Genomic DNA, 25,452 nt, shown 5'->3' on the forward strand with positions numbered 1-25,452 from the left:
TGTGAGAAAATCATGGATGTGTGAATGAGGCCTTATAGACATGTTTTGTAACTCTGTGCTAGTCTAGGTTCTGAAACATAAAAGGTGCTGCATGATGTAAAGCCCAATTCAAATTCGTTCTGAAACATAAAAGGTGCTGTATGATGTAAAGCCCAATTCAAATTCATTCTTCCACTGCGGTATATATCAAACGACACAATTGTTTTCATCTGCTTTTATTTCTTTTTTTTTTGTTGTTTTTGTTTTGAAGTACCATACAAAATGTAATTTTTGAGTACCAGTCTTAGAAACAAATACTGGGTTTACATTAGTACACATTTATAAACAGCAACATCGTTAAGAAAAAAAAAGACAGAAAATCTCTGGTAACATTCAACGGGGAGCGTTAAATCTTCCCAATGTACACTGGATAAAACAGCTTATGGCAAAAAACATATGGAAAATTAAAACGCACAACAATAAAGCCAGCTTATGTCGAAACTTTCAGCATTTGTGTCAAATGGCTTGTCGTGTTAAAGAGAGAAAAAAAAAAAAAGGCTACATGCTACAGAGCATCAGCTTACTCTAGGAACTAGCGGAAGTGATTCGCTCTACACGTCTTAGTAAAAGGGTACATATATGTAGAATTTTCACAGTATGCTTTTTTCTCTCCTGCATAATCTACAGCAACAAAAGCTTAAATGTAATCTAGAAGTGAAATGGAATACATCTATATATAAAACATGGTTAGGTATAAAAATCTATAACACTTTCCAAATTGTCTCTCTCGTCTGCATAGGGTATAAAATATAAAAGAATTTCGATTCTCTGCCCTGTGAAACAATCACAGCAATGTCTCTGGATCAGGCACTAAAGAAGATGTGAAGCAAAACAGACCGTGCATTCTGTACATCCAAATCGACAAACTCTTGGAGTCCTTTGTGCAGCGGCATCATGTTTAGGAAGAGAAATGGAATACACTACATCAAAGAAATATTGGAGACCCAAAAATTAGTCTCTGAAAAGTCCTTCTACACAAGGTGTAGAATGACAGCTTCATATGAAACAGATTCATACTGAGCTAGTAGATGTCTACAGTTTTTTCAAATTGTGAATCATCTACTCCTTGCTACTACATGCTTCAAGTTTCAGGAGGAGTGTGTGAGCTTGTATACAAAGCAGCAAATCTGAAAAAGCAAAGCTGCAGTGTGAAGCATAGGAGAGAGCAGCAGTATGAGTCTCAGATGACAAGAGGTCTGTTTTTGACTGATGTTTTGTGCACACAGAATATTGTTTCAAGCTAAGGAAAGGGTTTCCTGATTTCCTAACAGGAGATCCAGTCCTGTCCTTGGCCATGTAAAATAACTCATGACCACAGCTGGGATGCAGGTATGTGCTTGAGGACTAAATGGCCCATTTTACAGTGTGCTGATCAATAATAGGGGCATACATGTACAAGTAGATACTTGCAACAACGTTTTCCGGCTGAAAAGTTGGTGTAATCAAAACACTAAGGCTGCGTGCCCACGAAGCGTTTTCCAAGCGTTTATGCTGCGGAATTTACGCAGCGTAAACGCTTGGTAATCTGCCCCCCATGGTCCCCAATGACAAGCTGCAATGTCAATGCCCATGCTGCGGATTTTTCCGCAGCATTTATGCTGCGCTCAAAAATCCGCAGCATGTCCATTAATTTTGCGGACACGCAGCATAATCGCCGCCATTGACTTGCATTGGACCGCGTGACATCCGCATCACTACATGTGCACAAGCGGATATCAAACGTTTCAATGTGCAGATGGTACCCAGGTCTGGAGGAGAGGAGACTCTCATCCAGACCTGGGTACCATAGAAACTGTAAAAAAAAAATAAAGATTAGACTTACCTTCTGATGTCCTCCCGGTGTTTTCTCCCCTCCGTCTGGTCTGCTCTATGGGTCGCGGTGTTGTGAAGGACCTGCCATGATGTCATTGAGTCATGTGACCTGTCACATGACTCAATGACGTCACTGCAGGTCCTTCACACCACCGCGAGCAGTGCAAGAGACCGGACAGAGCGAAGAAAACACCGGGAGGACATCAGAAGGAGAGTATAATCTTTATTTTTTACCATTCTAAAATCGCTTGGAAAAGTGCTTGATAACCCGCATGCAGAAATGCATGCAAAAACGCTTCTACCTGGCGGGAAAAACACATGTAAAAACCGCATGCGTTTTTCCTGCCAGGGAGAAGCGGAAAAAATATGCAGCATTTCTGCATCGTGGGCACATAGTGCATCTCCATGGGCTGAGCACAAGCACCGATTGACTATAAATAGGTCAGCACTTCTTTAAAGACCCTTTAATAAAGCAAATACAAACTGCATGGGGAAAGAAAAATCATTAAAGGGGTTTTCCCACGAACAAAAGTTCATTTTAACCCCTTAAGGACCTTGGGATTTTCCAATTTTCCGTTTTCGTTTTTTGCTCCCCTTGTTCCCAAAGCCATAGCGTTTCTATTTTTTGGTCAATATGGCCGTGTGAGGGCTTATTTTTTGCGGGGCGAGTTGTACTTCTGAATGACATTACTGATTTTACCATATCATGTACTGGAAAAAAATTCCAAGTGCGGTGAAATTGCAAAAAAAAGTGCAATACCACAGTTTTTTTTTTTTTACAACGTTCACTGAATGCTAAAACTGACCTGCTATTCTTATTCTCCAGGTCATTACGAGTTCGTAGACACCAAACATGTATAGGTTCTTCTTTATTTAAGTGCTGAAAAAAAAATCCAAAGTTTGCTTAAAAAAAATGGCACTATTTTCCGAGACCAGTAGCGTCTCCATTTTTCGGGATCTGGGGCTGGGTGAGGGCTTACTTTTTGCGCGCCGAGCTGACGCTTTTATTGATACCATTTTGGGGTTGATCCGATGTTTTGATCGCCCGTTATTGCACTGTTGCGGTGACCACAAAAAACGTAATTCTGGCATTGAGTTTTTTTTCTTATTACGCCGTTTACGGATCGGATTAATTCTTTTTTTTAGATTGATAGATCGGGTGATTCTAAACGCAGCGATACCAAATATGTGCATGTGTTTTGTTTTTTTTAATTATTTTATTTTGAATGGGGTGAAAGGGGGGTGATTTAAAACTTTTATTTTTTTTTTATATTTTTAAAAACACTTTTTTTTTCTTTTTTTTTAACACACTTTCTGCATGCTTCAATAGTCTCCATAGACTGAGAAGATCACCTGTATGCAGTAGAAATGCTCATGTGCTATGAGCGCCGACCACTAGGTGGCGCTCATAGCAATCTTTACATGTCAACTACAGGCGTCTGCTGCAGACCCTGGGTTGTCATGCCCACGCATCGGTGACCCGCGATCATGTATAAATCAGCTGACATGTGCCCGGCTCAGTGTGGGTTCAGTGTGGGCTCAGCGATGGAGCCCTCACTGAATCGGGGGTGATGGCCTAGGGCGTACTAATACTCCTCAGTCTTTAAACAGGTTAAAAATTGGATGTGTCTCATCGTGTATGGATCATACCACATCTCCTGGGCAGGGGAGGAAGCAAAAGACAATACAGACATTACAGCTGGGGATCACAGAGGATTCATTTTGTGAGGTAAAACATTTCACTGCCTGTTTTTAAACAATATTTTACCTCCCAAAATGAATCCTCTGTGATCCCCTAGGGCAGCACGGTGGCTCAGTGGTTAGCACTGCAGCCTTGCAGCACTGGGGTCCTGGGTTCAAATCCCACCAAGGACAACATCTGCAAGGAGTTTGTATGTTCTCCCCGCATTTGCGTGGGTTTCCTCCGGTTTCCTCCCACACTCCAAAGACATACTGATAGGGAATGTAGATTGTGAGCCCCAATGGGGACAGTGCCGATAGTGTCTGTAAATTGTCTGAATTGTAAAGTGCTGCGGAATATGTTGGCACTATATAAATAAAAAGATTATTATTATCATACCATGTTGAAATGTCTGTATACTCTTTTGCTTCCTCCCCTGCCCAGGAGCTGTGGTATGTTCCATACACGGTCAGACACAGCCAATGTTTAAAGTGAACTTTTGTTCATAGGAAAACCCCTTTAGTATGATCATTATCTCCCCATACAGCATGCATATTGTCAGCAGCACATCTTATTTACAAGGGAAGATGTGCTGCTGACAACAATGATTTAATATCTTGGATCCAATCAGCTGGCAGCATTCTTACAGAGGCCAATGATGAAGAACAAGCATTTGGCCAATGTAAGGAGCCTTAAAGGGAATCTGTTTTTGCCATCCCTTCTGAGAACAGCATGACGTAGGGGCAGAGACCGCGATTCCAGCTCTGTATCACTTACTCGGCAACTTGCTGTAAGTTTGATGTAATTACCATTTTCTCTACTGCAGATCTAGTAGTTCTCTGAATGCTGAACTCCGTATAACCTCCACCCACACCACTGATTGCATTAGCAGAAAGTTGCTACAGTGTACACAGAAAGTCCAAAAAGTGATATTGCTGGAATTAGGATCTTTGTCTCTTCATTAGATTGCTCTCAGATTAGGTGACAGATTCCCTTTAAATGTATTCCTGAATATATATTATATGAATATATATATTTAATAAGGCCTAAATTGGTACTATAAATAGGAGAAACTTCAAAAGGGCAATACTAGCTGTTCTACCCCTACGCCCCTCTTAGCACAGACCTCTTCAGACAAAGAAGTGAAGGTGCAATCATTTATCATAGGTCTGAACACAAGGCGATACACTTTTCAAATTAGTTCAGTGAACTGACATGATTGTGTACTGTTCATATTCTACAGATTCTGGATTAATGAAAACTGCAAATAAACATTCAGTTTTGCTCCAAATGTTCCTTTATATGTAACTCAAGGACGAACATTGCTACTGACTGATTCAAGGAGCAGGTTTAGTCTAGTGCAATGACCCTTTACAAACCTACAGATTCATTCTAAACTGCAGGAAAAGCATAGTTAGAAAAATAGGCACACATTCTAAAATAAAAAACATGTTACAATAGCTTATTTAAAAATGTTAGAAGCACTGAGGATAGGAATAAAGAATAGGGTACAGCTCAAAGGGCAGCATTATATTAATAGAAAAAGCTTCCAACAGGTCATTCATGGAGCCGTCAATTAAATGCATACAGTAGGCTCCACGATAATTCAAGAGTAGCTAGCAGTTTGCCACTAACCACAGTTGGAGAAAGCGGTGTGCTAAGGGCACAACTTGCCTTTTGCAACATCTGAATACTACTAATAAATCCTGGTGTCCTCTATATTTAAGAAAATACATCATCTCCACCTGAAATCCCCCTAAAAGTCAGGCCTCAGTATCAGTCAAATAAGACCATACAAAATTGCGGGAGGCAGTATACATGACGCTACAACAATGCTGTGAAGCGTGTACCAGACTTTGAAAGACTAAAGTGCAACAGGATAACATGACAAACTGGCCATAGATTTTTCTGTCTTACTGCTAAGTCTGTAGAGACAACCAGACAGTCCCCTGACCTCACATGTTAGGAGAACCAGGGTCAGGTGGGCTGAATTTCTACCTGCCCGATTCTGTTTTAACCAAATGAGCAGTGGCAGATTACTTGGCATACCTAACATGTAGATAGAGGTGTCTGGGGAGAGTTTCTTTCAGCTAGTCTATGGTCAGCTTTACTGTGAGGTATACGAGCGCAATAACATCAAGTTTTAGTGTTTTACCATTTGGTCATGATTGCTTAGGAATGGGCAATTCCATTTTCTCCATTAGGTGAAGTTTCGATAAAAAGAAAACTTATAGTTCTGCACTTCCTAAACTTTCATTAAAGTCATTAGAACGCTTAAGTTGTAAGCGGACTGTGCATCTATCTTTAGAGAGGACAATATCAATCCTGGCTTATGTACAGTGGTGTTCAATGAAGAATACAGCTTCAGCTTCACAGTCACGGTTAATGCATTAGAAATCTCGGAATTGTGACCTATGTTACAGGAAAACTACTGAAGTCTCCATTGTAATTCATTTTCTAAGCAATTCACCCAGCATTACTGGCTTAGCAAGAATGCAAAATCATTGTGAAAACAATGATGTTTTTACATCCTTATTGTGTTATTTATGTTCGTTTTTCATATCCGTATGTCATCAGTGTCAAAGAAACTGGGAGGAGGGGAAGGGAGAGGAAAATCGGCTCACAAAGTGAGGAAAATATTGTTACCCCGATCAGTAGAGCGTTGCGCGGACTCCAAACCGGCTCCTGGGCAGAGAACATGAAGCAAGAAAATCCAGCGTCCGAAGCAAGAAAGAAAGGTTTTAAAACATGACTTAATAGCAACATATTTAAAAATCTAAAATAAAAAAACCCCATAAGGTCATAAAAAAGGGGGTGGGGGGCGGGAGGGGGAACGGAGTGGACACAGGCCTATGGGTTTCAAGCTCAGAAGCCATTTGTCCTGTTTTTCTGACCTTATATGTTTTTTTGATCTTAGATTTTTAAATATGTCGCTATTAAAAGACATGTTTTAAAACCTCTCTTTATTGCAGTGGATGCTGGATTTTCTTGCTTCGTGATGTCATCCATGTAACTATTTTGTACATCTTTATGGCATCCGGTTATTACATGAACAATTTAATAAAACAGTCAAATATAGTTTCTATATTTATAATTGTAATGCATTTGTGAAAAACGCATGAGATACGGATGGTAAACCAAATGTGATGTTTTTTACGCCTCCATTGACTTCTAATGGGAGAGTAGGATTCAGAATACAGATCAAAGTAGTGCGTGCTGAGATACTTTACATGCAGACCATCGGTCAATGTGAAAGAATATTCATGTAAACTACCACCTACCACTTTGACTTGCATTGGTCTGTGTTCTGTCCATATGCCACTTGTTTTGCATACGGATGTTTAATACGTTTGTAAACCTACAGGCCGTAGATGACAATAATGGATCTCCACACTCTTAGAGAGCGATCCAGTGCTGCCAGTCATTGTACTGAGGTGCTGGTATCTGCCACATCCAGTCTCGTCTCCAAAAGAGGGTGAAAAGTTAAAGTAAAGTTGGCCTAAGTAATTTTTATAACTTATTCGAGTATTGCTCCTTATACCTGCGTCTACCTTGAGAATCAGCTGTAATCATTAACCATCTCTTGTTGAGGTTATATGGGTAATGTAGTAGGATTATAGTGCAATGTAATAGTAGGCATCAAACCTTTTACAGAGCAAAGCATTCATTTCTGTCTAGTTACATGGTCATTTGAAAAAAGGTTTAATTAAATGAGACAAAGTCAAAGCATTTAGTCCTCTACCATCTGGTCTAAATAAGCTATGACTATGAGGACTGCTGCTCCTCAGGAAAAACCTATGTAGGCGCTGAAACGTCAAGTGCTGTGGCTCTTTCTCCATCAGGATCACTAAAAGTCCCAACAGTCACTAATCAGAAAGTGATAATCTATAGCAATATGCTTTCACTTTCCTGGATGGGAACAAGTTGGAGACTGAGGACTGACACAACTAGAACTTTACCGGAGAGCAGCAGCAAATAGACTTCATCCAAAGTAATACTTGGCTATATAACAAATTCAGGAATGTATGAACTTAAAAATCTTGTCCACTTCTTTTATACTTCTAGGTCATCAAAATCAGATCGGTGAGGGTGAGACTGATCAACTGTTCCCAATGCCAGATCACTATAGAGGTGACAGCTGTGCAGCTCCGCAACTGATCCCAGTGCTGGCGGTGGACAGATGTGAACAGCTGAAAGGTGGGAGTGCTGGGTGTCGCACCCCCACTATTCTGATATGGATGACTTCTCTTAGGAATCGGCAATCAACATAAAAGTAGTGGACAACCAATTTAATTTTACTGAATACAAAGAGCTCACTGATTCATATTTCTCCATGATGAAAGTGAATAAAAAGGGAAAGAATATCAGCAATGTGAACCAAAGCCTTCTACAACTAATCTATACATACTGGAATCATTTGCACAGGCATATAACATATGTACATTCAGGCCCTTTGTCAATGCTAGTTTGTAAAGTCAGGAGACAAGGGACACATAAATGTGCATACGCTGCCAGATTTTGGTGTGTTGTAAGAAAATACAAGCGATCTAGCTTCTGGACACCTGTCTGGATGGTAGTGAAAACCTAAACTCCAAAAAGCCAAATGAGTATACACTTTAAATGTGACTGTCATGAACTACTTCTAATCTTCGAGGTGACATACCATTCCCACCAAGAGAACCATAATAGAAAACTTGATATTGGTACGATATGAATCTGTTCTTGGACAGATAAATAATGAGTAGTGGTGAGCCAGCACCACAATTGGATAAAAATATTCAATTTTAGCCCTAAAATCTTCAAAGAACAATGTTACTTTCTTCATAATATATATATATATATATTGCTGTCTTTATTTTCTATAGATACAGAACCTTGCTGAGCACTACACAGAGCCCTTTCACAATGATGATGTGATATTGCAGAATATGCAGCTCAAGAGTCACATTCTGGTGAGACCATTGAAATGATAATATAAGGAACAGATCTCGCTTACCCCAGCGAAGGTATGATCCATTATGAGCCAAGAGTCATGTTATAGAGCCGAGTGCAGTATTCAGAATCACCTCTTCATTTTGACTCTGCCACTAGACCACTCTCTATTTCACCTACATTTATAGACTGTGCCCATGCGTAAAGCACAGAATAATGCACACAGGCAGAAAAATGATGTTTTTAGTGAAAATAAGATAAATAGCCTATTGTTTCTAGTTTTGTGGAGCACACCGCAACAAACTACAAATTGGACATACTCTAGTTCTGTTGGCCAACGAGTAGTTCTCATGCCCAGATGGGCAGCGCTTGTGACAAGATTCTGATAAGACTTCTCTACAAAGAAGGAGGTGCAATGCACAAGACTACTACAAAATAGGATTAAGTAGCTGATAGTTGAAGGTGTAGGGTCTTATGTGAAAGGCATCTAGCCTCCCCCCACAAAATATAATTAAACACCCCTAAGAGAAGATCAGCGGCAGAGATCTAAGTGCAATTTGTCACATTAGACTTCCAATTACTACTGTATATGGTGTATGCATTTACCAAAAGCAATAGATGACACGGTGCTACTGATAGAACTGCAGCATATCGACACATCCACGTTCACAACGGCAATGCTCAAAACAGCAATTTCTTCTAAGGAAAGATGTGATGTTCTGAAAGATCTTAACAGCCTGCGTATACAAAAAAGTGACCTACAATGCCATTAATCCCCCCTACAGATTATTCTAGTAGGAGATGATCAAAGTTAGAAGCTCCTATAGCTAAACCAACTCAAAACTTTACTCCAAGGACATATTCCTATGTGCTATTAGATACCATTGGTAAAAGATTCACCGTGATGGTGGTGCCAGCACAGGGTACATCAGAGTGACATTCAGGGCATCATTGTGTTGCACTAGTGATGTGTGCTGGTAATGTAGTACAAGCTCTTTTAAAGAGGCATAAAGGTAATAGGGTTCAGCAAAGCCGAAGCCGGTGGCCGTCTTGTAGATAACGCAGTGCTTGGTGTCCCCATCAACCCTAAAAAGGAGAGATGTCAAGTGTTAATTCAAGTAGAGGAATATAGAACATACATATACCATCCCAATACCTTCATTAGAGATAAAGGGAAACACGAGACTGTGCATGTCTACTTACACAACTGAGCACGCATAGCAACCTTTCTGCCTGCTCTCTCGAATCAAAAAAGTACCATCTGACTTCCCACTAAGCATTTCTTCAGCCTGTTCACGTTTCATCTTTCCCATGTACCAGGTTCTTTCTTCATGGTGAGGGAGATCTTCATCGTCATCCATTATAGAGTATGGACTTAAAAGGAAGAAAGTAATGATGCATCATCTTGCTTATCACCAAGTTGCCAGCCCTTTTTACAGTCCCGCCATAAGAAAAAGTAAAGGGGTATTGGATACTTGTAGATATGTTGTAGCCCTACAGGACTTGATCAGTAGTTGCTGTTCACTAGCAAGCAAAATAAAGATCTAGGTAGCATGCCTCTTCAAGGATCTGTTTAGGAGTATAGTGTAGGTCTTTATTTTTTTGCAGACCAGGTATCCACTTGTAATAAAACCTATTTTTAATTAAAAATATCTCACAAACGCTCTTGTAAGTGGTTAGACATCTTTTACCTGCTTGTCAGGTTTTCATCTAAGAACTGTCTCTACCTTTTATGATGCAATTCAATAGTAGATACATAGGTACAAGCATGCTCAGTATATGTGAAAAGACATACAAGGAGGTATTGATAAATAATGGGTGTTGAATATTTCTAAACCTAAGATAGAAACAAAATGAACATATACCCTGCTGTAAGTAAGTAAAAAGCAATAGTGCATATAAATAACATAGGGTACGTAGTAAATAGTGTTTGATCAAAAAAAACGTAAAAGCCATCCCGCCAAGGGTACACTTACCTCCCCTTCCCACCCCTACCAAAGTCTCGTATTGTCCTGCAAAAACGCAATAATGTAATCAGCTGTCAAATTGTTGATCATACGCCATATTTGCCCGATTTGGCCCCATCTGATTATTACCTCTTTCCAAAACAAAAAATCATTGCAAGGACGAACATCTATGACAAACTAGATAGTTGGTAATTGATGCTGTGGAGTCATTGTTTGCAGAACAAGATACGTTTTTTTCTTAAAGAATAAGAATTACTTTTTGATCGATGCATTGAAAGGTGATTATGTTGAATAAAATAGCATTACTTTCAAAACTTAGCTTTTTTCTAGACTAGACCAATTATATATCAATACCCCATCGTACATCAAAATATAATTTAATGATTTTACGTATCTCAATTCCACATTTTCCAAGAGCTATTACAGTAGATAAGTCTCCCACAGAGATACATACATGGTGAAGGTAAGATTTTTGTTATTAGTGACGATCGAGTATGCCTCATTAACCCTTTCGGCGAGCACACTCGGGTTCTCGCCAAGTATTTTGGCGTGCTCGGCGTTTCATTCACTGTCGCCGCGCCTGCAAGTGTCACGGCTGTTCGACAGCTGTAACACATGCAGATATAGCCTGTTCGCCAGGTTATCTCTGCATGTATCACAACTGTTTAGCAGCCGTGACACTTGCAGGCGCAGCAACTACGAATGAAACGCAGAGCACGCCAAAATACTTGGCGAGAACCCACGTGTGCTCGCTGAAAGGGATAATGAGTCATACTCGATCATCACTATTAATTATTTCTTTAACACTTACTCTTCAGGCTCATTCTTCAAGTCCAGCCACTCGCTGATATCTTTCTGTCGAGCACCTTTCCCAACCAGCCAACTAAAACAGCAAATTAAATAATCATTAATCAGAAATTGAAAAAGTAAAAGTTTACATCAAGGGAGCAAACTGATAAAAAGTGTTAGCATTGATGCAGAAAAGAAAAAATGGAAAACACACAAAAAGCATAACAAAAAGCATGCAAGGAAACAAACTACAAAACCAATGTCACTAAATCACACAATATTATAGTAAAGAGTCTCCTGAGGCTTTGGGTTACATTTATCAAGAAGTCGTTATTCTAAGCAGCCAAGCAGATTTCAGCTATTATGGCCAAAACACCACTTTTCCATTGCACCTCTTTGGATAAATTGCCCCAATAAATCACATCTAAAACTGGCCACAGATGAGAACATTTGGCTTCAACAAGATGTATGAATAATGCAAAAAAAAAAAAGTGTGTAGCCCAGTGTCACGACAACACAATGTTCAGGCAATACAATTACCTTGCACCATAACTCTACCAAAAGCCATGCACTCCTCAGCAGGGCGTGTATGTTTACATCAATAGGGTCCTGGGAATAAAGGCCCCATCACACTAAGCGACGCTACAGCGATCCCGACAACGATACGACCTGTCAGGGATCGTTGCTGCGTCGCTATGTGGTCGCTGGTGAGATGTCAAACAGTCAGATCTTCTCAACGACGCAGCAACGATACGGCGACCCGTAACGATCTGTATAACGATGCACGCCTATGTGTTTCTGTGTCTGAGTCGTCAACAAGGTCGTTGGTAAGGTGTCAAACACACCGATGCATGCTACCCAGCGGGGCCTCAACGATCAAAGAAATGTCCACACCATTCCGACACAACCAGCGATCTCACAGCAGGGGCCTGGTCGCTGCTAAGTGTCAAACGTAGCGAGATCGCTACTGAGGTCGCTGTTGCGTCACAAAACTTGTGACTCAGCAGCGATCTCGCTTAGTGTGAAGGGGGCTTAAGCCAATGCCAGGCCCTTCTGGAGGCAGATAATCTTTGGTGGGAACAATGGACTAGACATGTTGAAATCCAGCATCACCAATTCTCCTATCCCCTACCTTCTGCATTCAGAGGAGAGTTAGAATACCCCGTCATACATATTAAATTGGTGGCTCCGTTCAGTCTCATTTTTAATTAATAATATAGCAACGTAGGTTGAATAAAGACCTAGGTCCATCAAGTTCAACCTTTCTCCCTCAATTGTACTCCCTACACTAATTTACTAGTACTAGGTCTTACAAATTAGTTCAGGTACTTAACAAAGAACAGTTCAGAGGGACAGATATATTTTGGGGCTTCATGTCAGTAATTCTATATAAATTATAAATGAAACTGAAAAATGATAAAGGCATTATGAAAAAAAGCACAGGGATCAAATGAGGCAGAAGAACTACTGAACCAAGTCACTTACACAAGATACTGATCTCTAAGTTTCCGAAGCTGCATCAGGTCCGGCTTCAAGCTATTCATTTTCTTGTCAATCTCTCGGTTTTCATTTGCCTGCTTTCTTAGGTCCTGCTCCAGTTTCTTTTTGCTGTCGTGGATCTCGGTTACCCGTGATTTTAGTTTTTCAGAATTTATCATGACTCTGTTCAAAATTGGATAGAGAGAAGTACAGTGAGACAAGATCAAGATATCACATACACACATATATGATTAAATTATCCCATAACACAGGGATGTCAAACTCAAATACACAGACGGCCGAAATGAAAAACTTGGAACAAGTCGCGGGCCAATCAGTACACAGAATAATGGGCCCCACATAATGCTCGATACAGTATTATGGACACCACATTGTCCTCCATACAGAAAAATGGGGTGGTGGTTCTGGTGTTAAGGGCCAAATAAAACCACCCTGTGGGCCAGAGTTTGACATGTATGCCATAATAGGTCTAACACTAATGCCTCCAATGATATACTGATAACTAAAAAAACACGGGTCTCATCCTCTTCTATCAAAAATGGACGTTCCTCCTACACTCCCTGACAGAAGTTATGACGCTTATCCATGTTATGTAAATAAAAGCTTATAACCGGACGTTAAATTCATCCATTGGTTTTATAAATTACTCTTTTGAAAGCTGAAACCCTCCCAAATTTGGTTTTGGTTAAGAAAATAAATTGGCATCAATTCTGAAATATTGATCATTTAATGAACACAGAATGGTCAGATTTTGGCAAGACAAAAGTTTTGTCGCCTGGTCATATAATGCACCCAATCCTAGTTTACATCCTCACCAGTGCTCAGTAAATGATCGGTTAATTAGTGGGTGTGTATAAAAAGAAACGCAGCACCCCAGACCTTCACTTGAACTGCAACCTGAGCTCTGACAACATGCCAAACATCCACCCTGCGACCAAAGCCTTGATTATCAAGAGGCTGAAGACCAGATCCACTGCAGAGGTGGCTGGCACCTTTAATGTGTCTCAGCGTCAAGTACAAAGAATTAAAAAAAGATTTGAAGAGACTGGAGATGTGTTTGACAAGCCCAGGTCCGGCAGACCCCGCAAGACAACTGCTCAGGAGGAACGTTTGTTGGTTAGAAAATCCAAAGCAAGCCCCTCTTCCACTGCAGCAGAGCTCCAACAGGCCTGGTCACCTCAAGTCCCTGTGTCAACTAGAATAGTTTGTAGGATTCTGTCTCGAAATGGCCTCCATGGTTGAATCAGTGCCCAGAAGCCAGCACTAAACAAAAGGCAAATAAAAAAACTGAGTGGCATTTGCAAAGTCCCACAGCCTGCTAAACAGATGGACGCTGGAAGGTGGATTTCTCTGATGAATCTTCAGTAGAATTACACCACAGCTGCCGCAAATACTGCAGGAGACCTACTAGAGCCCGTATGGATCCAAAGTACACCGTGAAAACAGTTAAATTTGGTGGTGGAAAGATCATGGTCTGGGGTTACATTCAGTATGGGGGTGTGCGAAACATTTGCAAGGTGAAAGGCAATATCAATAGCCTAAAATATCAAGAAGCATTAGCTACCTCTTACATTCCAAATCATAAAAGGGGTCAAATTCTGCAGCAGGATGGTGCTCCATCTCATACATTCATCTCTACAACAAAGTTCCTCCAGGCAAAAAAGATCAAGGTGCTGAAGGACTGGCTAGCCCAGTCACCAGACATGAACATCATTGAGCATGTTTGGGGTAGGATGAAAGAGGAAGCTTGGAAGACAAAACCAAAGAATCTAGATGACCTCTGGGAGGCATGTAAGACGGCATTCTTTGCTATTCCTGATGACTTCATTAATAAATTGAATGAATCATTGTTGAACCACATGGATGCAGTCCTTCAAGCTCATGGAAGTCACACAAAATATTAAATATGACTCTAATAGCACCACAACTTCATTCACCAATGTTATGCAACATATATTTGTATTTTAAGATAATTATTTGTTTGAATATCACATTACTTTCTGTGGGCGACAAAACTTTTGTCTTGCCAAAATCTGACCATTCTGCGTTCATTGAATGATCAATATTTCAGCATTGATGCCAATTTATTTTCTTAACCTAAACCAAATTTGTGAGGGTTTCAGCTTTCAAAAGAGTAATTTATAAAACCAATGGATGAATTTAACGTCAGGTTATAAGCTTTCATTCACATAACATGGATAAGCGACATAACTTCTGTCAGGGAGTGTAGAGATTCTTAGGTGTTATCACACGTCTCTAATCAATCTTCAAAGGAACTGAAGGCAAGAAAGCATGAATTACACTAGGTAGTCACAATAATAGAGGAGCCATATATTTCAGGCAATGTTCACATTTCCCTTGGAGGTAATTCCTTCAAATCTGAATTGAAGCATAGAATTGTGACCTGTTTAAAATGGTAGAAATCATAACAGAAAGTTCCAGTGTGTCTGTACAACACATCAGACAAAACATAGCAGCAAGCCCTGACCCATGTGAACAGAGCCAAAAACAAGACAGGATTGAACATAGTCAGAACAAAAAGAAATTTTTCCCAGCTGAACATTTGGGAACGGTTTCGTAACGGAATCCGATTCCCATTCTTATAGTTTCATATGTTAGCACCTCGATTGTATGGAGCAGTATATGACCATTAGGTTTTTAGATTTATCAGTTCATAATCAAAATCAGTCAGTGTTTTAGCAGTAAAAGACACTTAGTGCTCCACACACCAGCATATTAAGGCTCTGATAGTATGCCGCCAATAGACTTCATAAGGGGGAATGCGGAGGTCTTTTTCACACCAAATTTAAGAGTAAATAAAAATTGTAGTTGCTGTATATGGAGGTATTCCACCCAGAAAGAATGTTTCTAAGTAGATTAATTCAGTAGTAGGTGCAGCATACAATGGCAGACCGAGTGCTAGTCTACAACGTATACACACCTTTGGAAAACATACAAGGGACCAATAATACTGCATGTGAAGGAGCTTAAAATCTATACAAAAATTTAATTTAAAATAGTCCCTTAAATAAAATAAATAAACCGTAGGCTTCATTCACACATCAGTATTTTTGATCAGTATTTCATCATTATTTGTATGCCAAAACCAGAAGTGTCTCCAAAACACAGAACAGGTGTCAATCTTTCAATTATACTTTTTCTCTGTAAGTTCCACTCCTGACTTTGGCATACAAATACTGAAGCAAAATTACTGACATGTGAATGAGACCTTAGCCTCACCTCCCACACCGGTGTTATCCCAGCAATGACAGGTCTCATAGCACACGCACTTCTCTTGGCAGAAACTAGGACATCTGGGGGATGTTTCAGGGCTGCAGCACTCACGTGACAATGACACGCAAGCTCTGGGAGACCCAACGCCAACATCACTGGAATGGTGATCATGCGAGAGGGGAGTATAATTTTTTTTAATTTGCTCATGGAACTACATAATTTAAGAAGAGGGTTGTCCAAGTAGTGACTAACCTGTTAAAGGACTCCTCCAGTAAGATTTTTCATTTCTCTCTTTGGTAGCAATGAGGTGCATATGTGTAATGAGTGTAGTAATGTACGCACCAGTCGCCATCTTCTGCTGTATTCAGTGGCACTCTGATGTCACATTACCGCATTTGTGACCTGCCGAATCAGTGTTTGCTGTGTGGAGCGGAGGTCATTTTTTACATTTTCTCAAGGCTGCATAGCCTCAATCCCATAGTGGTCCTTTAAGAGTTAGCTTACACTGGTACAGTGTGCTTATGATTTATTATATTAATGACAATGTGTTCCTTATTGGCTGGCACACTGTATAATCTATTCTCTGTGCAATACATATACTAAATCTTGAAATGCATATTTCTTTTGTGGCATTTTCCCAACATGGGCACAGCAAATAAAAAAAATATATATTCTGTTAAAACAGACAATAGTTCTTAATTTTGAAGTCATATAACCCAATTGCTTAGCTCACGATATTACTCAATACATGCATGTTCGATTCAGTCGCACTTTAAAAAAAAAAAAAAAGTTGCAACGGTAAATTCACACAGATTTGTCACAGAACTTTTTATTAATAGGGTAGTTCTTGAAGCATGTGCGTAGATTTTTTTTCTTTTTTACAGACTCAATTCAGATGCCTATTTTTATTGCATGGTGACTGCTGGCGGGGAGAGCAGCTAACAGCTGTCAACCCAAATCACTAATCACTATTACTAGGCCTGCCTGTGTTGAAAGGACAAGACAAAAAACTGTGTCCGATATATGATAATAATTGCGATGAAAGGGGAGCGAAACACTAAATTACTCACCGGTAATGTGATTTTCCTGAGCCCATGACAGCACCACAACGAGAGAGGGGATCCGCCCTTCCAAGACAGGAAACCTACAGAATTAAAGGGCGGCGCCTCTCCACCACCTCAGTTGTTTACAGAGCATGAGAGGACAGTACTTAATAGTTATATATCCCATGATTTTTCCTTCTACACACCGCGTGAATCAAACACCACGAAGGAAATGAAGTGATCAACTTCTACCAGTGATGGGAGGGAATATAAGGGTGCTGTCATGGGCTCAGGAAAATCACATTACCGGTAAGTAATTTAGTGTTTTCCTATCACCCATGACAGCACCTATAACGAGAGATTTACAGAGAAAAAACTTTAAAGTTAGGGTGGGACCACAGCCTGTAGAACAGTTTTCCTAAAGGAAAGGACAGCAGAGGATCCCAGATCAAGCCTATAGTGTCTATAGAAGGTGCAAGGTGAAGGCTGAATCGCAACCTTACAAAATGCTTGATGGGGACATCCGCTTTCTTATTGTTCTGCCATGGATTCCCCGGATTAGCACAGAAAGTAGGGTGCACAATTTCCTGACTTCTATGGAAATTGGAAGCCATCTTCGGAAGATAGGGTAGCTCCGGAACCGGCCCAACTTCTAGGATCTGTATAAACAAAGGATTAACCGACAAAGCTTGAATGTCACTAACTTACCATGCTGAAGTCAGGGCCACCGGGATAATAGTCTTTAATGTGAAGACCCTGAATCCATGGGTTCAAGCGAAGGCTTTGCAGAGCCGTAAGCACTGGATTCAGATCCCAGGGTGCCATCTTTGGACTGAAAATGGGCCTAGATCCAAAACTCACTTTCACATTCCTTGCTTATTCAATGCAGGTTGGACACTGTTCCAGTAGTCTACGGCTAAAAAGGTCCACTTGCAATTCTCTTCCTCTTTATATGAGGTGCTGTTAAAAATGAAAGGGGAGACTTCGCCATCTGAACTGATTAGACATAAGTGTCATTAGGGATCTTGGCAGAGTTCCTCCATAATGGTTTACGCAAGATAAAGCTACTCTGTTGTATGACAAGACCTTTGCATGGTGACCATGCATAGATAAATGGAGCTTTCTTATGTACTGCCTAAAGCTTCTTTAGGTTAGAGGAATCGGGTCTTTAGAGGCAGCCCACGGGTGTGTACCCATGACCATGCTACTACTGGAATGTAGGAGATTAGTTATTAACAGCAATATTGCCTTGTTCAGAGTTGTGGCCAGACTGCTTATTAATTTTGACATATAGCAGGACTCCTTATTCTACCTTGGGAGACCATAAATCTTACTCACTGCCCAGTGAGTTCGGCAGCGCTCGATGGATCAGCCCATAATCCCGAAATAGTTGAGGTAAACTATTGTCAATGACTCTTCCTTTGATATGAGAGTTGTCCTAACAACTATAAAGGCCCCGTCACACTAAGCGACGCTACAGCGATCCCGACAACGATACGACCTGTCAGGGATTGTTGCTGCTTCGCTATGTGGTCGCTGGTGAGATGTCAAACAGTCAGATCTTCCCAACGACGCAGCAACGATGCGGCGACCCGTAACGATCTGTATAACGATGCACGCCTAAGTGTTTCTGTGTCTGAGTCGTCAACAAGGTCGTTGGTAAGGTGTCAAACACACCGATGCATGCTACCCAGCGGGGCCTCAACGATCAAAGAAATGTCCAGACCATTCCGACACAACCAGCGATCTCACAGCAGGGGCCTGGTCGCTGCTAAGTGTCAAACGTAGCGAGATCGCTACGGAGGTCGCTGTTGCGTCACAAAACTTGTGACTCAGCAGCGATCTCGCTTAGTGTGACGGGGCCTTAATTCTCCATAAAGCCTTAAGGCTCATTAACATCTGAACGGAAGGACACAAACTGAAAGCCTAAATCCTCATTTTATGGCAAGAACTATTCTCAGGAAATTATGTTTCATGTGAATTGTAACCTGATTGTATACCGCCTTAAATGCCTATACTACTATATAGCAATCTGGAACTGCAGATTTACTAGCAGGTCTTATCGAGTCCATTTCCAATGATATAACTCCCAGGAATCTGTACAGCCCATTCGGATTGTAGCAAATCCAGGTAGGCCTGGGTTTAATAATAGCTTTACAGGTCTTGATTAGGGCACCTGGAGAGCTAAGCACCAGAGCAGGCTAGGCATTCACCTTAGTCAGACTGCTGGAAAGCAGAGCAGACGGTATGTGTCTTAAGCCCCCGTCTCACATAGCGAGATCGCTGCTGTGTCACGGTTTTGGTGACGCAACAGCGACCTCACCAGCGATGTCGCTATGTGTGACACTTTGCAGCGATCAGGCCCCTGCTGTGAGGTCGCTGATCGCTGCAAAGTGTCCTGGACCATTTTTTGGTCGTTGCTCTCCCGCTGGTCAGCACACATCGCTGTGTGTGACCAGCGGGAGCAGCGATCAGGCTGGTAACTATGGTAAACATCGGGTTACTAGGGGCACAAGCGCACCTAGTAACCCGTTGTTTATTATGGTTACGAGCCTGCTAAAGTGAGCAGTAACCATGATAAACAACGGGTTACTAGGAGCGCGTGTGCCCCTAGTAACCCGATGTTTACCATAGTTACCAGCCTGCTCTTGCTTCAGCAGGCTCGTAACCAGGAGCAGGACATCGTGGAAAGATTCTTTCCACGATGTCGCTGCTCCCCTGATCGTTGGTGAGCCTGCCTGTTTGACAGCTCACCAGCGACCACATAGCGACGCAGCAACGATCCCTGACAGGTCGTATCGTTGTCGGGATCGTTGCAGCGACGCTAAGAGTGACGGGGCCTTTAGAGCTAATCAGAGACACAGGCCAGACTCCATAAGTATCAGTGGTTGCCCTGGATAAATATTGTTTTGTTTGATCAAGCTGGGTTAGCTGAGCTGTATATGAATAGTCAGGGTCCTATTTAGTAGTCAGAGCTTGGACAAGACCAGAAATATTAATGTTTATGACTTCTGTGCAACCTGTAAAAAGCAATAAAACTGTGCTCGATTGGACCAAACCCACAATGACTGTATGAGCATTACGTGATGCCTCCTACCTTTAAGAGTGAAACCCTAACCAGGTTTATTATTAACCTGCAAAACTAAGGAAGCGCTCTTATTGTCCCCTGCCTCCAATCGGCATTCCACCGAGCCAGCTGATCACCAGCCCGGAATACTGTCACCCTGTCTCAAAATAGAGGCTAGGATATTTTTCATTCTAAATTCGGTAAGCTTGCCATGAACAGTTTATAGTCGCTGAACTTTGTTTTGTCAGACATAACTTAGTTGTGGAACCAGTACCTTTACAAAGCGGGACTATGAGGCACAGGGGCGCTACAAGGCACAGACACCCTATAAAGCACTACAAGGCACAGGGGCACCCTGAAGCACCGAGAGACACTATGAGGCCCCATGAGGTACTAACAGGCGCTATACGGCGCTATGAATGCACCATGAGGCCCTACGCTATGAATGCGCCATGAGGCCCTACGCTATGAATGCGCCATGAGGCACTACGCTATGAATGCACCATGAGGCACTAAGATGTGCTATGAGGCGCTATGATGTGCTATGACCCCGACCCCAGACAGGGGCGCAGTTCCACAGCAGCTTCTCCACTGATGCACGGAGCTGGAGCTGCCGACCCCAGAAAGGGGCGCAGTTCCACAGCTGCTCTCTCACTGACGTGCAGAGCTGGAGCTGCCGACCCCAGACAGAGGCGCAGTTCAACAGCAGCTTCTCCACTGATGCACGGAACTGGAGCTGCCGACCCGAGGCAGGGGCGCCACTCAGTCGTATCCGGATCTTCAACAGGTAAGCCTGTCTAAGGTTCTCCCATCAAGGACGCTCCGGTACACTCGTCATCAGGGCCGCAGGCTGGTACAAAACAGTAGCCGGAACATGTTAGAAGACATGGGTCTCCGCTACTTCTTTTTTCACCGGGGTGCGTCTTAGGGCGCGATTTCCTGGATAGCGTCTTGCGCCTGCGCAACCGGGATGCGCGGCTGCCAGGCCACGATAAGGTAATGGTGTGGCTGCTGCTCGCCCCCGTCCGACAGAACAGGCTTCTTTGGACCCACCATGGCGCTTCCAGGTCCCTGGTGCCGGCCGCAGCAGAGACCGTGCCTTATTGGAAACCGACCAGCCCAGGTCTGGAAATAATCTCTTCTTTCTTCTGCCGCCGTTTTTACAAGTTTCCCCCTGAAGGACAGGAAACCAACTGAGGTGGTGGAGAGGCGCCACCCTTTTATTCTGTAGGTTTCCTGTCCTGGAAGGGCGGATCCCCTCTCTCGTTGTGGATGCTGTAATGGGTGATAGGAAAATGTAAAATTTATTTCAGTGATCCTTTGTACATCCGACCCAAGTTTGTCCCCTAGTTCCAAACATTATATGCTCAAAAAAAAAAAAAAAAAAGAATACTCCCCTCTCTGTTCGCCCGCCGTCAGGCACTCTTCTTTCCATCATGCCGCAGCTCCTTTCTCTTCACCATAGGCCGGGACATGTGACCAGATGTCCTTGCCGATAGTGAAGAGGCCAGAGATGCGGTGTGGAAAGAAAAGGACCAGGCAGCAAGGAGCGACAAGGTGAGTTAAGTGAAGATATGAGATGATAATAAATACAGGCAGCATGGTGGCTCAGTGGTTAGCACTGCAGCCTTGCAGCATTGGGGTCCTGGGTTCAAATCCCACCAATGACAACATCTGCAAGGAGTTTGTATGTTCTCCCCGTGTTTGCGTGGGTTTCCTCCAGGTACTCCAGTTTCCCCTCTCACTCCAAAGACATACTGATAGGGAATTTAGATTGTGAGATGGGGACAGCGATGATAATGTATGTAAAGTGCTGCGGTATATGTTGGCGCTATAAAAAAATAAAGATTATTATTAATACACATTGTTGCGGTTTTGGACTCCGGCCACAAGAGGTCTTTGTTGCCTCTTGAATAGACTATTGCAGACCTCATGGTGTTCTTGGCAGAGCAGAGAGCTGACTGGAGTAAGACATTTTCAACTGTGATTTTTCTGGGATCTGCAAGTTCGCTGTTTGCTAGAGACTGAACAGGGTACTGGAGAAAAGCGTACCTGTTCCTGTGACTCCTGCTAGAGAGGAAAAATTACTTTGGGGGGGACAACTACAGTCCGATCAGCATCTGCTGTGACGTGCAGAGCCCCCCTCTGTTCGATCAGGCTGAAACTACGCTCCAACTGACAAGTCCAGGATCCACTATCGGTTGTGCAGTGCAGGGGTCCTAGCCAACCCGGGCTAGGTGTGTGTGAAATTTAACTGTTTCTTTCGTGCGTTGTTGGGGTAACTCCATTTCCATAAATAGTTCCTTAACAAATTGCCAGGTCGTGGTCTTTGTCCTCGGCCTGCTGTATTCTGGGAGGGACCAACCCGGTACATGGTCTACAAAGAGGTGATTATTGATTTAATTTTTTTTGCAGACCAAATTCCAACTTGCATACCAATTCTGGCCATGAACAAACCTACAGAATGCATCTAGTTTGAAACCTGGAAAATTCCTGTACCAAAGTTGCCAAAATGCACAAAAAAAACTGTATGCAAGGAAGTAAGTTGTCATTTGGCAACTGTGAACCAGCAGAATTATTAATTAAAATTTAATGCATGAAAAATATCTGAAAATATCCTGACCTTTCTATCTCCTGGTTGTTGCCCTCTCTGCGACACTTCTCAATATAGTCCTTTGTAAATGCTTCTTGGGTCTGACACTGCTCCTCAAAGATTTTGATGGTTTCTTTAAAAGCCTCAATAGCTGTCCGCTTCATTTGCAATTCCTGTTAAAAACAGAAGGTTGGGTGTGATTTATAACTTGTGAAAAGCAGAATAACCAGCTAGAAGCTAAATACTTGTGAAGGGATTACCTGAGTTGTCCTGGTATATTCTTCATAAAGGGAATCAAACTCCCGGCTTTTATCTCTGTACTGCTGGCTGTAAATTTTAAGCTGCTCCCCGACGGCCTCCACGCTGTCTTCCTTCACTATCTGGTCCTGAATTGTCACACATTAAAAAAAAAAAAAAAGTTAGCTACATTAAGACAAACATGCATATAGCGATGAAACCCACACCATACCTTACCTGCTGGTATTTGGACATGGGGTAGAGAAGTTTGGTGTCCAGTTTAGCATTGTACTGAGCTAGAGACTCGTAACGATAATGCGCAATTAGGGCCACCACAGACGTAAAAGTCAGAGGTTCCGAAAAACCATACATGTTATCCCGGTGAAATATTTTGATGAGCTTATTATTCCCACCCTTCCTAAAATAAAAAAGTCAACATTAGTTAGCACTGATAGTAGCAGAAGAATATGAACATTGATCAATTCGGAAAATTGCAGATTTTACCGCCATCTTTTGAAGGGGTGAGTAGACTATGATAACAGCACAAAGTACATGCAGTCATGAACAGCTAGATTACCTTAGGGTAAGGGTGTACTCCCCTGGAATTTTGCTAGAAGCATCCCTCACCAAAAATGTTCCATCTGGTGTATCCCGAAGTTTATCATTTACTTCCTCCCTAAAACCATACATTAACAAAATTGACAAATGTAATGCTTGGTATTTATACATATGGTATTACATAACATTGTTTGATTTATTTCAATTTTAATAATGAAAAATATTTTAAAAAATTTACTTATGCACTAATATATATATTATATATACATGTACACCCACACAGCTGGAATTGAGCACAAATTTGTCGTGGCAATTAATCTATTATTTTATTGACCAGTTTGTAAACTGGAAAATGTAAAATGGATATCAGCAGTCCCATATGGATGTAAGCCTCCTGTGTTTCTTGGAAACACCTAGGTATACAAAGATTGTATCAAGGGCCTTTATAGTTACTTATATGAGGGTTTCTTCTCACATGGAATATGTTTTTTGGCTAAATTTCTGTTGCATGCATGAATGAATAGGGTTACTTGATGAATGGAGAAATCTGATTTATGCTCCTGAATGAGGTTGCTTCATGCATGAGTATAGATTTCTCCAGGCTTCATTCAGATGTACAGGGGAGAAATTTCTCCAGGACATCTGCCATGCCTGAAATACACCCTTACTCAACATAGATGGACCTAGAGTTGCTAAGAAGTTGTTGTATGCTGATCTGTGCATGAACATATGTCATATCTACTAGATAGATAGATAGATAGAGAGAGAGAGAGATCTAGACATAGGTATAGATCTATATTAGATAAAAATATATAATGCAGATTTAGGAGCGCTTCAATTCTACAATGACCCATAGACCTTTCTGTGGCCTATGAAGGTCCTCTTTAAGCTACTTACTTCTGTCACCCATTTACACTGCACAAACCAATTAACCCCTTAAGCCCCGCGGGTGGTTTGCACGTTAATGACCGGGCCAATTTTTACAATTCTGACCACTGTCACTTTATGAGGTAATTACTCTGGAACGCTTCAACGGATCCCCCTGATTCTGAGACTGTTTTTTCGTGACATATTGTACTTCATGATTGTGGAAAAATTTCTTCGATATCACTTGCGTTTATTTGTGAAAAAAACGGAAATTTGGCGAAAATTTTGAAAATTTTGCAATTTTCAAAATTTGAATTTTTAAGCCCTGAAATCAGAGCGATATGTCACACAAAAGAGTTAATAAATAACATTTCCCACATGTCTACTTTACATCAGCACAATTTTGGAACCAAAATTTTTTTTTGTTAGGGAGCTATAAGGGTTAAAAGTTGACCAGCGATTTCTCATTTTTCCAACAAAATTTACAAAACCATTTTTTTAGGGACCACATCACATTTGAAGTCACTTTGAGAGGTCTTTATGACAGAAAATACCCAAAAGTGACACCATTCTAAAAACTGCACCCCTCAAGGTGCTCAAAACCACATTCAAGAACTTTATTAACCCTTCAGGTGCTTCACAGGAATTTTTTGAATGTGGAAGAAAAAAATGAACATTTAACTTTTTTCACAAAAATGTTACTTTAGACCCAATTTTTTTTATTTTCACAGGGGTAACAAGAAAAAATGGACCCCAAAATTTGTTGTGCAATTTCCCCTGGGCACGCAGATACCCAATATTTGGGGAAAAAACACTGTTTAGGCGCACGGCAGGGCTCGGAAGGGAAGGAGCGCCATTTGACTTTTTGATTGTAAAATTTGCTTGAATAATTAGCGGACGCCATGTTGTGTTTGGAGAGCCCATGTGTGCCCAAACTTTGGAGCTCCCCCACAAGTGACCCCATTTTGGAAACTAGACCCCCCAAGGCACCTTTCTAGATGCATAGTGAGCACTTGGAACCCCCAGGTGCTTCACAAATTGATTCGTAACAATGAAAAAGTGAAAAAAAAAAAACACTTTTTCATTTTTATGAATCAATTTGTGAAGCACCTGAGGGTTCCAAGTGCTCACAA

General features: G+C 41.6%; 1 protein-coding gene across 1 annotated transcript in view; it reads right to left on the reverse strand.

The window, feature by feature from the left end:
* Nucleotides 1-514: 514 nt before the first annotated feature.
* The window catches only part of PIK3R2 (phosphoinositide-3-kinase regulatory subunit 2), a 65,012-nt gene continuing 40,074 nt past the window's right edge, over nt 515-25,452 (reverse strand). Inside the window, exons 9-16 of the mRNA XM_073636884.1 lie at nt 23,472-23,570; nt 23,132-23,312; nt 22,918-23,043; nt 22,688-22,830; nt 12,706-12,882; nt 11,243-11,314; nt 9,668-9,838; nt 515-9,550 (exon numbers count right to left, since the gene is read on the reverse strand). Of these exons, the coding sequence (XP_073492985.1) occupies nt 9,361-9,550; nt 9,668-9,838; nt 11,243-11,314; nt 12,706-12,882; nt 22,688-22,830; nt 22,918-23,043; nt 23,132-23,312; nt 23,472-23,570 (1,159 nt within the window). The 3' untranslated portion in view covers nt 515-9,360. The remainder of the gene's footprint in view (nt 9,551-9,667; nt 9,839-11,242; nt 11,315-12,705; nt 12,883-22,687; nt 22,831-22,917; nt 23,044-23,131; nt 23,313-23,471; nt 23,571-25,452) is intronic.

The sequence above is a fragment of the Phyllobates terribilis genome, unplaced genomic scaffold, assembly GCF_046119375.1.
Source record: "Phyllobates terribilis strain yellow unplaced genomic scaffold, ASM4611937v1 Scaffold_1__5_contigs__length_1240528914, whole genome shotgun sequence".
Lineage (NCBI taxonomy): Eukaryota > Metazoa > Chordata > Amphibia > Anura > Dendrobatidae > Phyllobates > Phyllobates terribilis.